Source organism: Nelusetta ayraudi, unplaced genomic scaffold (genome assembly GCF_046127955.1).
Source record: "Nelusetta ayraudi isolate G7.1 ecotype Tasmania unplaced genomic scaffold, CSIRO-AGI_Nayr_v1 ptg000026l, whole genome shotgun sequence".
Classification (NCBI taxonomy): domain Eukaryota; kingdom Metazoa; phylum Chordata; class Actinopteri; order Tetraodontiformes; family Monacanthidae; genus Nelusetta; species Nelusetta ayraudi.
The window spans coordinates 6,956,680-6,970,117 of NW_027466076.1; the positions used below are offsets into that span (position 1 = coordinate 6,956,680).

Consider the following 13,438-nt stretch of genomic DNA (forward strand, 5'->3'; position numbering starts at 1 on the left):
CTGAATGCTCCATACAGATCTTTAGCGATGAACTCAGCGCAAAAATATTGCCCGTAGAACGCTGTGTGTTGCCTCATCGATGGTGCGAACCACACTACGTTTCCCACAGTCCTTCTCTCCAGCAAAATAATACGTCATCAAAAAAATGGCGGCGTAGCGTGTGCATGGGTTCCGCCACTTGCAGCCCGACGTCGATTAATAAAAGGTTCATTCTGCCCGCAAGACCATATTTTATGAAGAGGTACGTTGCTTCCAGCATGCCAAAACCTCGTAGGCGTAATAATATGGTGAAATGTGTGTTCCTGGTTGTACAGTAAGGCGGCAAAAGTCAGAGTTCGACAGTGACTTACAGTGTTGATAAGCAACTTTTAGCGAAGGGTTGTATTTCCGTCAACACTAGGCTATTTTCCACAGACATTCTTGTGTTTTGTGAATTGTTTGTGTGTGCGTTTAGAAATTCCAGATCAGTAAATTTTAATTTCGTCACGATTTTGACCCCGGGGCAGCTGGTTTCATCTGTTGCCATTTCCTCTGGAGTTTTAACACATCACCTATGTCGCTAAAAAGATGCGTTTGTCGAAGCATTTAATGGGCGCAGCTAATACTGGGCAGACAAATTACTTGGTTACCTGTGACATCGGTAAATGTTGAGTAAAGACATAGTAGATACAGAATGGAGGTTTCTTTTGTCATTTAGCTGCAAACATACAAAGCAAAATGTGATCAACAGCATTTTGGTATCGAGCATCAACAATTCCACAGAAAAGGTTTAAGAATCGGGACCTAAATGAAATTAACTGTGCGCAAAGGCACATGCAAAATCACCATCATTAAAACTCATTTATGTGTTAACCGTAGAAATTGTGTGCCGTAGTGCAGCTTTGACTTTTGCTTATTTTTCAGGCCACAATGTTTCGGCGCTCCAGATTCAGTGCTCGACCCAATGTTGGGGCGGCGGGTCGAACAGCAGCAGCAGTAGCAGCATCTGAAGAAACCCCTGCAGTAAGCAAGGACGCGGGCGACGCCCCAAAAACCGCCAGCGAGGGCAGCACCGCTGCCTCCGAGTCCGATAGCAAACCTGCCGTGGCGCAGTCAGAAAAACCTGCTACCCAGGGGTGAGTGCCAGTCATCAGGTCGCTGACAGCAAATGAATTTCCCCCTGTTGTTTCTCACACTTTCATTCATTCGTTCATTTTTCCGACTGTCATGTAGAGATGGCACTGACCCGAGCGCAGAGGCTAGCAGCTCCTCCTCGGTCCAGAGAAGGAAGCGCTTCACCGTCAAGCCCAAAGTCGCGCCCGGCCGCCCCTCTGCACTTGCTCGAGCGCGCAAGTCCCCTGTCAAGGCCGCGTCTCAAACTCCCGTCGAAGCCCAAGACTCAACCGCAAGCGAGGAGCCGACGCCCAGCAGCCAAACTCCCGGCCCGGAGCCCTCCAAGGGACCCCTGTCGCCGAGGAACCGGAGGCCCTCGGAGGAGAACAAGCAGTCCAAGCCCCAACCCAAACCCTCCCTCGTTCGTTCCGATTGTTCCGAACCTCCGGGAGTCGCTCCTGCGGAGGACGCAGCGGGTAGCCAAGTGAAAGACGTCACTTTCAAAGTACCAGACAAAGTCCCGCCGTCCCTGCCGGATAAAGAAGCCTTTGTGATATCGGAAAGGGCCAAGGCTCTGGTGTCGTCCAAGATGAGGCTGTCGGCGTCGCCGGCAGCGTTCACCCTCAGCCGGCTCCTGAACGACCGCTCTGACCTGCAGAGGCTGGCCAAAGCGCAGAAGCTCAGAGACCTGATGAAAAAGGAGGTCCACAAGGAAAGGGTGAGCGCTGTGGAGTGTCCCTGCAGTCTTCTCCTCATTTTGTCACCCCCTGACTTGCACAGTGGCTTATTGCATCCAACGATTCTCGTCCGGTGTTGCAGAGAAAACGGAGGGAAAATCTGCGGGCAAAGGAATTTACTTTGGATCCAGCCAAAATGACAATGAGGGACCTCATCCATTATCTGCCACTTTCCAACCCCATGACGTAAGATTCTCTCCTCTGCGACAAAGTCAAAGCCTGTGCAACCTTTGGTCTTTACCCCTTTTGGTTTACATCTCTTTCCGTGCAGAACTAGTTTAGAAGAAGAGCCAGCCGATGAGAACGAGATCACCGTCGTACTGTCTCCAGAAAGAGAAAAGTATGTTCATCCAAGCAGCATTCTGAAATCTTTCACACTAAAATTGAGTTCCCAAGTAATTTTATATTTGCTTTGTACGGCAGCTCACCAGAGAGACCTCAGGAACCTGGACCCCCCTCTAAAGCTGGAAGTGTCAGTGAGGACGACGACGATGAGGAGGAGGTGGCAGCAGCAGCAACAGAAGAAGAGCAGGAGGAAGCGCTCTTGGTTCCTCAGGTCAAAGTGGCCGAGGACGGCTCGCTGATCATCGATGAGGAGAGGTCAGTGCACTCGTCTAAGCTGTGCCATGTCCTTCTATGTTCATGCGTAAAATGCATTTTCACCGTTTTGCAGCTTGACGGTGGAGGTGCAACGAGCGAAGGGGCCGAACCCCGCGAATGAACGAGACCCCATCTTTGAGCGCGGCTCCACCACAACCTACTCCAGCTTCAGGAAAGGGACCTATTCCAAACCCTGGTCGAGTGAAGGTAGAGATCTGGACGCAACTCAATATATTTGTGTGTGATTCACGTTTTTAATATTTATCTTTTTGCTTTTTGCCATCAGAGACGGACATGTTCTTCCTGGCCATTAGCATGGTGGGGACGGACTTTTCCATGATTTGTCAGCTGTTTCCCCACAGAGCTCGATCGGAGATAAAGGTAAGCAGTCTCCGCGGATTAAAGGAACATCACAGGTGTCTGCCTAAAATAAAACGACACGTCTGAATGGTTGGTTTTGCAGAATAAATTCAAAAAAGAAGAACGGGGAAATGCCTGGAGGATCGACAAAGCTTTCAGTGAGTCTTTCTGGAAACCTGCTTTAGACTCCGTGTGTGGCCCCCAGTAAGCATTGCGGCGATGTATTTTGCCTCTGTTCTCTTGCAGAAGACCGGCAGAAGCTGGACATAGAATACTTTTCCAAGCTGCTTGAGAAGATCTTAGAAGTTCAGAAAAACAGGAAGAAACTCAACTCGCTGGCTGAGAAGAACTCGCCCAGAAAGAAAAAAAGAAAATCAAAAGGCACGTGTCCGTTTGTGTATTTTCACCCCGAAAGAAACGAGTTGTGCGTCTCTGCTCGCCAGTTCCAGTCTTTAATCCTGGCAGCCAATTGATCTGCCTCGCTGATCTTGTCCTTCACACCACCCACAGGCAAAAAAGCAGCGGAGAAGCTGCTGAGTGATGTTGAGGAGGAGGAGGACGACGAGGACGACATGCCTGACTTGGAGGGCGAGGAGGAGGGAGAAAAAGAGAACGAGGACCTCTGCAACGACGGAGGGTCTCCGGGTCCTAACCCTAATAGGAAACGCAAGAGGGCGCATGAGAACAGCGCGGCGACGAACGAACCAAACGACAAGAAAAACAAAGCGGACAAGGGCGGCGAACAAGGTGCAGCGCCTTTTTTTTTTTTTTACTTGTGTGTTCTTATCAACTACTTATTTAATGCACGCGAGGATGTGTTACATTGTTGACCACTGTATTGTTTTTCCCTCCATCAGAAGAGGCCTGCAAACCCGAAGACGCCGATCCTGCAGATTCAGAATCGTAAGTTAGCTCCTGCAATATTAAAAACAGGACCAAACAATTGATCCAGAGGGCGAAAAAACTAAATCACAATGAAAACATGAGAAACATCCTCTGCATAATGTTGCTAAAAGTCTTCTGCTGACCACTGCTCTGTAGTTTATGGTCGGTTCATGGTGCAGCTCCTCTTCTTCCCCCTCTTATATCCAGAGCTGGGCCGACTGGGAACGCAAACGCGCGTGAGGACGCAGCAATCAAGCCGGCCAAACTGTCGCGTGGCAGAGCTCCGAAGCCAGTGCCGCAGCTCGTTGGAAGGCGGGCCAAAAAGCCTCCAGCTCCTCCCAGAAAGCCCAGAGATGCTGCCTCGGAAACCGGGGGAGGAGGCGCGGCAGACGAAAACGCTGAGGAGCAGGTTCAGTTCATGCTGTTTTAGAGAAATAACCAGACTTTCTCCGCTTTGCCGCAGTGCTTGACGCAGGCGTCGGTTGTGTCATGGTTTTTAGGCGAGTGAAGATGCGTCGCCTGCGAGGCAGTGCAGCAAGGGGAAGTCCGCCAGCGATGGTTTTTCCTCTGAGGACGAAGGTGCCGCCGTTCTCCCCCCAAGACCCACCAGGTAGAGTATTTCAAGTTGCACATTGGACGAACGGCGTGTTGGATGATCGTGAATCGAGTTTGGTAACACTTTACTTGAATGGACGTGCATAAGACCGACGTGACACCTATTGGCCATCCACATCTGTCACTCGATCCCATGAAGGAATGCTGATTCTTATGGTTTGCGCTCTAATGATTACCTGTTGCTGTCCGTCCCATTTACCTGCACAGAAATGGGAAAAAGGGTTTTTGTCTTTCAAAAAGACTGGAAATTGAAATGATGCCTTTTAAATGTCTTTACATCCAGACCAAGAACACTAGAGACAACCTCCTCATATTGTAACTGTTCTTTCTAATATTACTGTAACTGTTGATTGTGAATTGCTGAAATTTTTAGGTTTTGCTGCCCGTTGGCCCGGACTCCCTTGGTAAAAGAGGTTTTTAATCTCAATGGGCTCTTCGTGGTAAAATAAAGGTTAAATAAATACGACTGACGTGACACCTCTCATGACACTTTATGGATGCCTGTGACAGTTGTCATTTGGCTAATTATCTCAACCAATGTGAACTCGGCAGTTAAAGTGAGTGTTGGAGCCGTGAATGAGTATTTTCTTCAAAGTTGTAAATGGTGATTTTGCGTTCATTGGGGCTGAGCCTGACAAACAACGGGGCTCGAACGTGCTTTGAAAAAAAAAATACCCACACTAAAAAAAAAATTCTCACGGCCAGTATGAATGTTCAAATTTCGTGGACCCAAAACCCACACGTGCTTGTGGTCTACCTACATTTCATTATTTCATGCAAAGTCTCTATCTCCAACAGAAAAGGCACAAATTAAGCTTGTTTGCAGATATGTGCAAAAAAATCAACCAATTTCTCTACAGTTTCTCCACTAAAACAGCAATAGCGCCTTTGTGTCGTCCACCCGCATATGTCATACGGTCTAATTTTTTAATTTTGACAAACAGGAAGTGAGCTATTTCCACTTTGAATAAACCGTTAAACGTATTTTTTGATCTCGGCGAAATTATTTTTGGTACAGCGTGTCGGACAAGCCACAATTCCCTACCCTCAGCCTCAGGCGACTTTTTTACTTTTTGCTTCCGAACTAGTCACCACATTGAGATTATTCACGACAGGTCATGACAGGTGTCATGTCCTGATTAGGACATGAAAGTCAGGGTTGTTGTTTTTTTTTTTGAGAGAAAATGTGTCCTCATTTGCAAGGTATGGCAGAATGCCCAAACCTACCAAGCCTTTGACTTACCCGGCCAGAGACAACTCGCCCTCTGCGCCCGAGGCCATGCCCTCCTCACCGCTGGGTTCCCCTAAGAAACCGACGAAACCCAAATCCCCGGGGAAGAAGAGGAAGTTGCCGTCCAAGTCGTCGGCAGCGGCAGCGGCGGCGGCGCACGAGTCCAAAAGGCCCAAACTGTTCACCCTCAGGGCGTCCCGGTCCGAATACAGCGACGAGGAGGAGACTGAAAGCCAGTGGGAGGAAGAGCAGCAGCCTGAATGCAGCTCGGTTCGGGAGGGCAGCGCCTTCGTCCCCGCCAGCCTGCGCTCTCCACACCTGCTCATGTCTGAAGTGGAGGAGGTCGGCATACCAGTCAATATTAATGTTTTTTTTTTATTTTTTTTAATTTCAACATCGTCACATGCATCCATCCATCTATTCTTTTTTCTAAAATTCTCCCTCATGTTTCTTTTGTGCATGGTTTCACATTCCATAATTCAAACCCTTCGCTCTCACTTCCCTCCTCACCCGGCAAATAGCTTGATGTTTTGGTCAGTATGCCCGATGTCTTGGGCATGACCCCAGATGCTTTGTACCCTGATGCCACTTGCGAGCTGGCACATAATGAGACAGGCCTAGCTGAACCCTGTGAACATCAGTTGGACCTGCTGGTTGTAAGTGTCCCAACACAAAAATCTAGAAATCTAGAAATTATGATCAATGTTTGTACTCTGATTTTCTTTAATGGCCTTTGGAAATTTTTCAACTCTCAACATCTAATCACCGTTGCCTTGGTGGTGGATTAAGTTGCACAGGCTTTTTGTGTGTGCACAGCGAAATGTAGCCAGGAAACTGGATGACTTTTACTGTGACTAACAGAATATATTCTCCTTCCAGGACGTTATAGACTGCCTCTCTTCAGACTACACAAGTAAGTACCGTCGGTGGTCTTAGTTTTATGTTAGACAGTTGTTTGTTTGACAGGAGATGACCGTGACTTCTCCTGTATTTCCTAACTTTTGGGACTCTTGGTAGTTTCAGTCGCCGAGGACGAGAGCTACAACGAGGCGGCTCACACGCTGCTGACCATCGGGAACGTGACTCAGTTTCCAGAGAACGAAGTCGTGCAAGACCATTCGACAGGTCAGAGACATTCATTTGTGATGATACTGTCAGTAAGAATCGGCTTTGATTTATTTGAGGTCAGCCAGCCAAAACAGCTTGCGTAAATATTAAATTTCTATAAGTAGTTATATTCATACTGATACATGTTGAGGCCAAAGATAACTTCTGTTAATCTTGTGATCACTGAATAAATTTGACATTGAAATATTTCTGCAAGTTTTTCTTTTCCCCGATGGTTGCGTGTACATCATTTTGGCTAACTCTGTATATTGAAATGAGATTGAAAGTGGTTTGTGTTGTTATTTTGAACTGCAGAATCGACAGCTTCTGAGGCTCAGGACCATGTTGTCGCAGAGTCTGCAGCCACAGCGGATCCACAAGAGAAAGTCAAAGACGACGAGGTGCCAGTGAAGGCTGGACCTGCTCCTCCACTGCCAAGTGCAGAGCACTCTGAAAAGATGCCTCCACCGACCAGGAAAGGACGCTCGTCGAAGGTGAAGCCAGCGCCCAACCTTGGCCAAGCCTCAAGATCCAACATGGCGGGCCGCACGGCCGGCTCCGGGTCGGACAAACAGGTCACCGGGGAGAGCACAGAAAACATCCTGGAGTCTGAAGGTTCTCCTCCAGTTCAGCAGAGCGGCGAGGGTTCTTCTCCAGTTGCTGCACCTGTGAAGGCTTCACCTGGTAGTGAGGAGGAGCCAGGAACCAGCGAGGGGGTTCCCTCTCGCCAGAGCAGAAGGGGCGTCAAACCCCAACCCAACCTCACGAAGGCCACGAGGAGCGCACGTTCTCAACCTCAAGCCACAAAAGAACCCCTGGAGAGCAGCTCCGGTCCAAGTGTAGCTCCAGACCCGTCCACACCTGTGCACGTTCTTCCTGTAGAATCAAGCCCCGCAATGTCAGATGAGACTGGAGAGCACCGGATTGCTCCGGAAACATCTCCAGAACCAAGTGAAACATCAGAGGGCACTGGAGAAACAGCTGCGCCTCATTCCGGAGCTGCTGAGATCTCGGCAGGACCAGGTTCAGACCCAGACTCGGCCTCAGGAGAGCCTCACGTCAGTCTGAGAGAAGATTCTCCTCAGCCACCTGCGAAAACCCGATTCCAGAAGGTCAAAGCCAAACCAAACCTCGCGCAGGGGGCGAGGAGCTCACGTTCCAGACCTCAAGTCCCCAAAGCCCCTGAGGAGAAGGTCTCCATTTCAGCCCCGGGTGCCGAGACCCACCAGGGACCTGCAGAATCGACTGAAAAAAATGTGAGTGCTACTTTAGCTCCAGATTTAAAATCGCCGTTGGATGTCGAGTCCACGGAAGGCCCGTCCACGCCTGCAGAGAAAGAAGGGGAGGAAACAGCCGACACCCCGCCGGGAGCAGGGTCGGACCCTGACTTAGCACCGGTGGTGGAGTCGCACGTCGGTCAGAAAGAAGATCCACCTCGGCCACCTACAAGGAGTCGCTTCCAGAAGATCAAACCCAAACCCAATTTGGCCATGGCATCAAGGTCCGCCCGGCCGAACCCCAAAGTCAGCAGCTGTGATGTGACGCCGAGCCCCGAAGTTCATCCAGTCGAGCCTGAAGCAGAACCGGCCACGATCGCCTCTCCTGAAAACGCCGCTTCTGCCTCAGACTCGAAACCGTCATGTGACGCAGCAGCGCCTCCGACCACCAAAGAAGATCTCAAGGGGACGGACCTCGGAGCCCTCGGCCAGGCGGACTCGAGTGCAGCAGCTGCGGGCGAGAGTCTAGTCCAAGAACAAGCCGCAGCCACGGACTCGGCCCCGGCAGAAGAACCTGGCAGCCAGGAAGAAGGCGGAGAAATGTCTACGTTGTGCCAGACAAGAAGAAGAGAAAAGGTCAAACCCAAACCTCGCTTGACGGGCAGGAGTGTGTTGTCCAAAACTGCCGCCTCGGAGGTTCCCGTGGCGGGTCAGAGCATTGCGGAGGAGGCCGAGGCCTCCTCAGATCCGTCGGGACAGAGCCCAACGGAACCTACAGCCGCCGCTTCCCTTCCAGAAGTCGAGCAGAAACCGGAAGAGTCGTCGGCAGGAGAGCAGAGGACGGACGTGGAAAGCGATCAGGGCTCCACGTCGGAAGGCTCGGGGAGGAACCTCTCTCTCAGAAGGCGCTTCTCCAAGGTCAAACCCAATTTGGGATCGTTTGCGAGAAAAAGGTCGGCGGGGCCGCAGCCCGGGGTCAGCGAGCCGCCGCTAGCAGGGGAACACAGCCAGCAGGTGGTGCCAGTGAGCGGCTCTTCACAGAAGACGGAGGCGGCGCAACCGGAATTGGGTCAGAAATCACCCGAATCGGAGATCAAAGCTGACGCGACGCAGCCGGCGGGAAGTGGGCGGCCGTCACGTGCGGAGAACATTCAGAGTGGAGATGCCGTCCAGCAGCCTTCGGAAAGCAGTCCACCGGCCTCCCAGAGGTACGACCTTCTTCTCATTCACTCGATTTTGATCGGTAAAGACTTGCGGTACGGCATTAACGCCGCGTGATTTCTCAAAAGACCATCAAACCGAGTCTGTGTTCCTCTTCCAGCGAGAGCGATAACAAGCCGGAGCCTCTCAAGTCTTCAGGAAAAGCCCCCCAGGCCAGCAGAGGGCGACTGGTCAAACCCAAACCCAACGTCGCACTGGGAAGACGAGCCCAGCAGCAGAAAGAATCGCAACCGAAAGGTGAGTTGAGTTGGATTTAAAGAAAATAAAAAAAGTAAGTAAAGATCTAACTGTGCTGTAGCCTCCAGTCGGCTGACATTGATTCTGCTTCTCCACAGACGCCGTTCCGCTCTCGGAAGTGGTAGACGTTCCCGCGGACGGGGGGGAGGCTTCCCAAGGCCACACCGACACCCGGCGGCCAGCAGAGGGCTCAACCGAGCAACCCACACACAGAGAATCCTCAGACGTGGAACAGCCGAGTAAAGACGACGTCTCTGCACCACCGGCGGGCTGCTTCACCCAAATCGATCCGTCCAGTCGGGTAATTAAGTGGCCAGAATTCCACTACATTGGTGAAAATGCAGCAGTTGGGTCCATAAGTTCGACTTCCTGCGCTCAGCAGTCTGTGTGTGTGTGTGTGTGTGTGTGTGTGTGTGTGTGTGTGTGTGTGTTTGGAGTAGTGATTTGAGTCCTGCTGACTTGTGTCTTCACAGCTCCAGGAGGGTCAGACGTCCAGCGCATTAGGAGGGAACCAAAGCCAGTCTGGACTCAAGTTATTTTCAGACAGTGAGTGAACCGGCAAAAAAATTAAATAAATAAATAAATAAATAAACAGATAAATATATATATGTGTGTGTGTGTGTGTGTGTATATATATGTGTATATATATATATATATATATATACACATATATACTGTATATATGTGTGTATATACATATATATATATATATATATACATATATATGTATATAAATATGTATATATGTATACATATATATATGTATATATATATATAAATATTTATATATATATATAAATATGTGTGCGTATATATAAATATGTGTATGTATATGTATACGTACTGTACATACATTAATTCTTTTTGACAACCTCCTCTCGTCCCTCAGTGCTTCCACAGCAGGTGCCTTCAGACGCAGACGAGCCTTACTTCATCCTGTCGCTGACCGAGGTTCCGCTGGGGGAGGTGGCGGTGGTGGGCGGAGCCTCTGAGCCGCCACCGCCTCCACCACCGCCTGGTCCTCCAGGTTCTTCGGCGCTGCAGCAGTAAGTGTCGAGCCGTGATCCGTCGTCGCTTTTTCTCTGAATCTCTTGTGCCGCGGTGCCCGACTCCAAGACTCTCCTCACCCCTCAGCGTCCCCCTGGCGGAAACCAGCGACGGGTCCGTGGCGGTCGGCCTCCGGAACGTGGCCGAGGCTCTGCGAGACTCTGCGGCGTCCACGGTGAGTAATTTGTACGCACGACTGAAGCATTTTTTGGTGTGTTTTTCTCAAATCTTCCTGTTGATCGCTCCCACCAGGACGCAGCCAGCGAAAACCCAGCGGACTCGCCAGGTAGAGTAAATTGCAGCCGCCTGCATGTGTTTAAACTTAATTTCATTTAATTTCATTGTGGACAAATGTGATTTTGTCTATTATGCTTCTGCAGCGAAAGGAAATGAGCAACATCCGTCTGAAAGCAAGCAGCAAAGGCGCTCGCAAGGAGCAGGTGTGCAAAAAAGACAAACGTTTCATCACCGCCCGAGCTCTCGCCGCCTCTTTTTTTCTCCCTTTCTCACGCTGCCCCACTCTCTCCTTTGAACCAGCAAAACTGCCGACTCAGCCCAGAACGTCACCCGAGAAGCGAGGCAGCGGCAAAACGCTAGCAGAGCCCGGCTCCTCGGAACAAACCAAAGATGCGGATGTTGCACGGGAGGAGCCGGAGGGGGGCGGGTCAAAGGTTAAAGCGAAGGCAGCCGTCAGCCGCAGGTGAGAAAGATCTGCTGAAACACCAATGGTTTTAAGAGTTACTGCGAGCTAAATGCCCCCTCCCCCTTTCCCTTCCCCAATCCCCACCTGGCAGGAACCAGAAAGGCGCCGCTTCCACCTCCAAGTCGGTCGCCCCTGACCCATCGGGTGAAGCTGCGCCCCTCGAGGCCCCCACGGGGAACATCGCTGGACTGAGGTCTTCCGCGGAGGAAGCTGAGGCTGCTTCCTCAGCTCCAGCAGGCCAGACGTCCTCGGAGCCAGCGTGGTGCACGGACGAGGTGAGTGACGAGGGGAGAAGGCGGTTTGCACTGAAGCAGCTCTGTGGGTTTTCACCATGGAGGAATTTTAGATCCAACATGTGTTAAAAGAGGAACTGAAGCATTTCCCAAAGACCAAAACATTGATTGCGTACGTGACCGCTGACCACTTGTGAGCCAAAGCCTCTGGGAAAACGAAGGGTAACAAACTAAAGGGGGAAAAAAAACGGTGTATAGACGGAGAGGATGAGAAGTAGAGCTCACCAACCTTTGTTGAGCTCAGCTCTCAGGTTCATGAGAGCCCATGAAGCAGCTCTCATGAACCTGAGAGCAGCTTCATGGGTACTGAGTCATACGAAAGGCAACTAGTTTGCAACAGCAGGCGACTCCCGCGGTCCTGCTCGGCAGCCTTTTTGCCCACGGCTCGGCAAAAAGGGGTCGGTGACCCCTGATTTTGACAATAACGGATTCGTCGTCACAGGGCCGGGCCGTACTTCATCCCGACAAGTCCTCACAGTGAAAACACTCCCCCCCCCCCCCCCCCCCCCCCCCCCCCCCACCTCCAATTGCAGCTTTTGGATTGGCAGCCCAGTGGAAGCCAGGAGAGCAGCTGCAGGACGGACGAGGACGAGCCCACCGGCGTCTCTCAGTACTTCTTAAGTGACATCTTTACAGAGGTGGAGCACGAGTGAACGCTCCGGAGGGGCTGAAGCCAGGAGGACGGAGAAAAACCCGCGGGCCTTTTTGATAAGTCGGTGTGCAAGTTTATTTATAACCACCGTTTTGTTTTTTTTGTTTTTGTACTCGCCTGTACGGGGGAAACCTGACTGTCCCATCTGTGTAATTCTAGCAAATGCATTTCCGCTAGCACTTTGAACATGTACAGTCTTAATTTGAACAAATGAGAACAAATGGAAATATTGTGAATTTGTAAAAATTGTACAGCATCGTATTTTTTGTAGTTCATTTACGTGGATCCTGATGTTGGCAAAAGAGAAACATGTCATTATGTGGACTTGCATGTTACATGTTCTTTTTTTTTTTTTTTAACCTCTGTGCTATTTTCTTTTTATTATTTATTCATTTGTAGCTAAAACATTTTTGTGTTTGTGTCCTTCAGAAAGGGCGTCTCAAAGACTTTTCAAATCCGTTTGATCACTGTTTGCACCGTTGTCTCCTCCGCTGTTCCCTGTTCAGGAGAATAAATATGTCTCTGTACGTGTAAACGTGTCCAAGAGCAACAGAGCAGAGAGACCGTGTACAGTTTTGCAGTTCTCAGATTAAGTCCGGCACTTGAACGTAAACACAGCGCTTCTCAAGTTCTCTTGTTTTGTGAGTTCTTGAAAAGTAACAAAGCCAGGTCATTTCAGATCTTAATAAACTATTTTGTTTCACTGCCAACATTTGTTCCAGTCTTTTCATTAATTCTGGTTCGCCATCATCAGGAGGCAACGATTGTTGACTGTGAAGACTTCTTACACGTTACTTTCTTTTATTGAATTCTATTGAAATTTGAATTTGAAAGTGTTTCGACAGATTTGTGTGATTAATATACATGCGGAAATGTAATTTTTTGTGTAAAAAAAAACAAACTATCCTTCACTTACTGGTCAATTGAAAAGCTACATTTTGGTTCATTGGTGTGGATATGTTGACGTTTTTTTTATTGCAAAGAACTAAGGATTCAAATTATCGATTAATTCATGAATATTAATAATATTAAATGACTATCGATCAATTAACGATTAATTGAAAAGTCGTGATTTTTCCTGAGAACCTACATTTCTCGATGAAAAATGTGTAAGGAAAACATTATTTAACCCTTAACTAATGTTAAGGGTCCAATGTGAACAATTCTTACATTAGAGAACAGTAAAAACACCCTAAACATTTATCCTCTGACTTTAAGTTGACATCTAATGGGTCACATTTCAGCTTTTTTTTTTTTTTTTTAAATGTTGTATTGTTAGGTATATTATGACCATCACAGTATCTCCAGGTGAATTGCTCTTACTGCCACGACAATGTTATAATAATATGAACTCCCCGTGTCACAAATATTCAAATTATTTTGACTAATTTAATTCAATCGACAATTGTTAACCCAACAAAGAACAAGAAATAAAAGCTAA

General features: G+C 49.1%; 1 protein-coding gene across 2 annotated transcripts; it reads left to right on the forward strand.

Moving 5' to 3' along the window:
* Positions 1 to 107: 107 nt before the first annotated feature.
* Positions 108 to 12,707, forward strand: LOC142890416 (uncharacterized). 2 transcript variants are annotated; one of them, XM_076029410.1, is made up of 29 exons: positions 108 to 241; positions 904 to 1,115; positions 1,213 to 1,810; positions 1,912 to 2,015; positions 2,101 to 2,169; positions 2,253 to 2,429; positions 2,503 to 2,636; positions 2,716 to 2,810; positions 2,893 to 2,947; positions 3,036 to 3,170; positions 3,300 to 3,536; positions 3,647 to 3,692; positions 3,882 to 4,083; positions 4,175 to 4,284; positions 5,493 to 5,862; positions 6,042 to 6,176; positions 6,400 to 6,433; positions 6,538 to 6,645; positions 6,943 to 9,052; positions 9,166 to 9,302; positions 9,401 to 9,603; positions 9,776 to 9,848; positions 10,192 to 10,348; positions 10,437 to 10,524; positions 10,602 to 10,635; positions 10,730 to 10,789; positions 10,887 to 11,049; positions 11,144 to 11,327; positions 11,879 to 12,707. In XM_076029410.1, exons 2-29 carry the CDS (start codon positions 910 to 912, stop codon positions 11,996 to 11,998), a joined length of 6,144 nt encoding a protein of 2,047 aa, XP_075885525.1. In that variant the 5' UTR covers positions 108 to 241; positions 904 to 909; the 3' UTR covers positions 11,999 to 12,707. The 2 variants fall into 2 exon arrangements, with proteins under 2 accessions (XP_075885525.1, XP_075885526.1); XM_076029411.1 differs by lacking the exon at positions 6,042 to 6,176.
* The last annotated feature ends 731 nt before the right edge of the window (positions 12,708 to 13,438 follow it).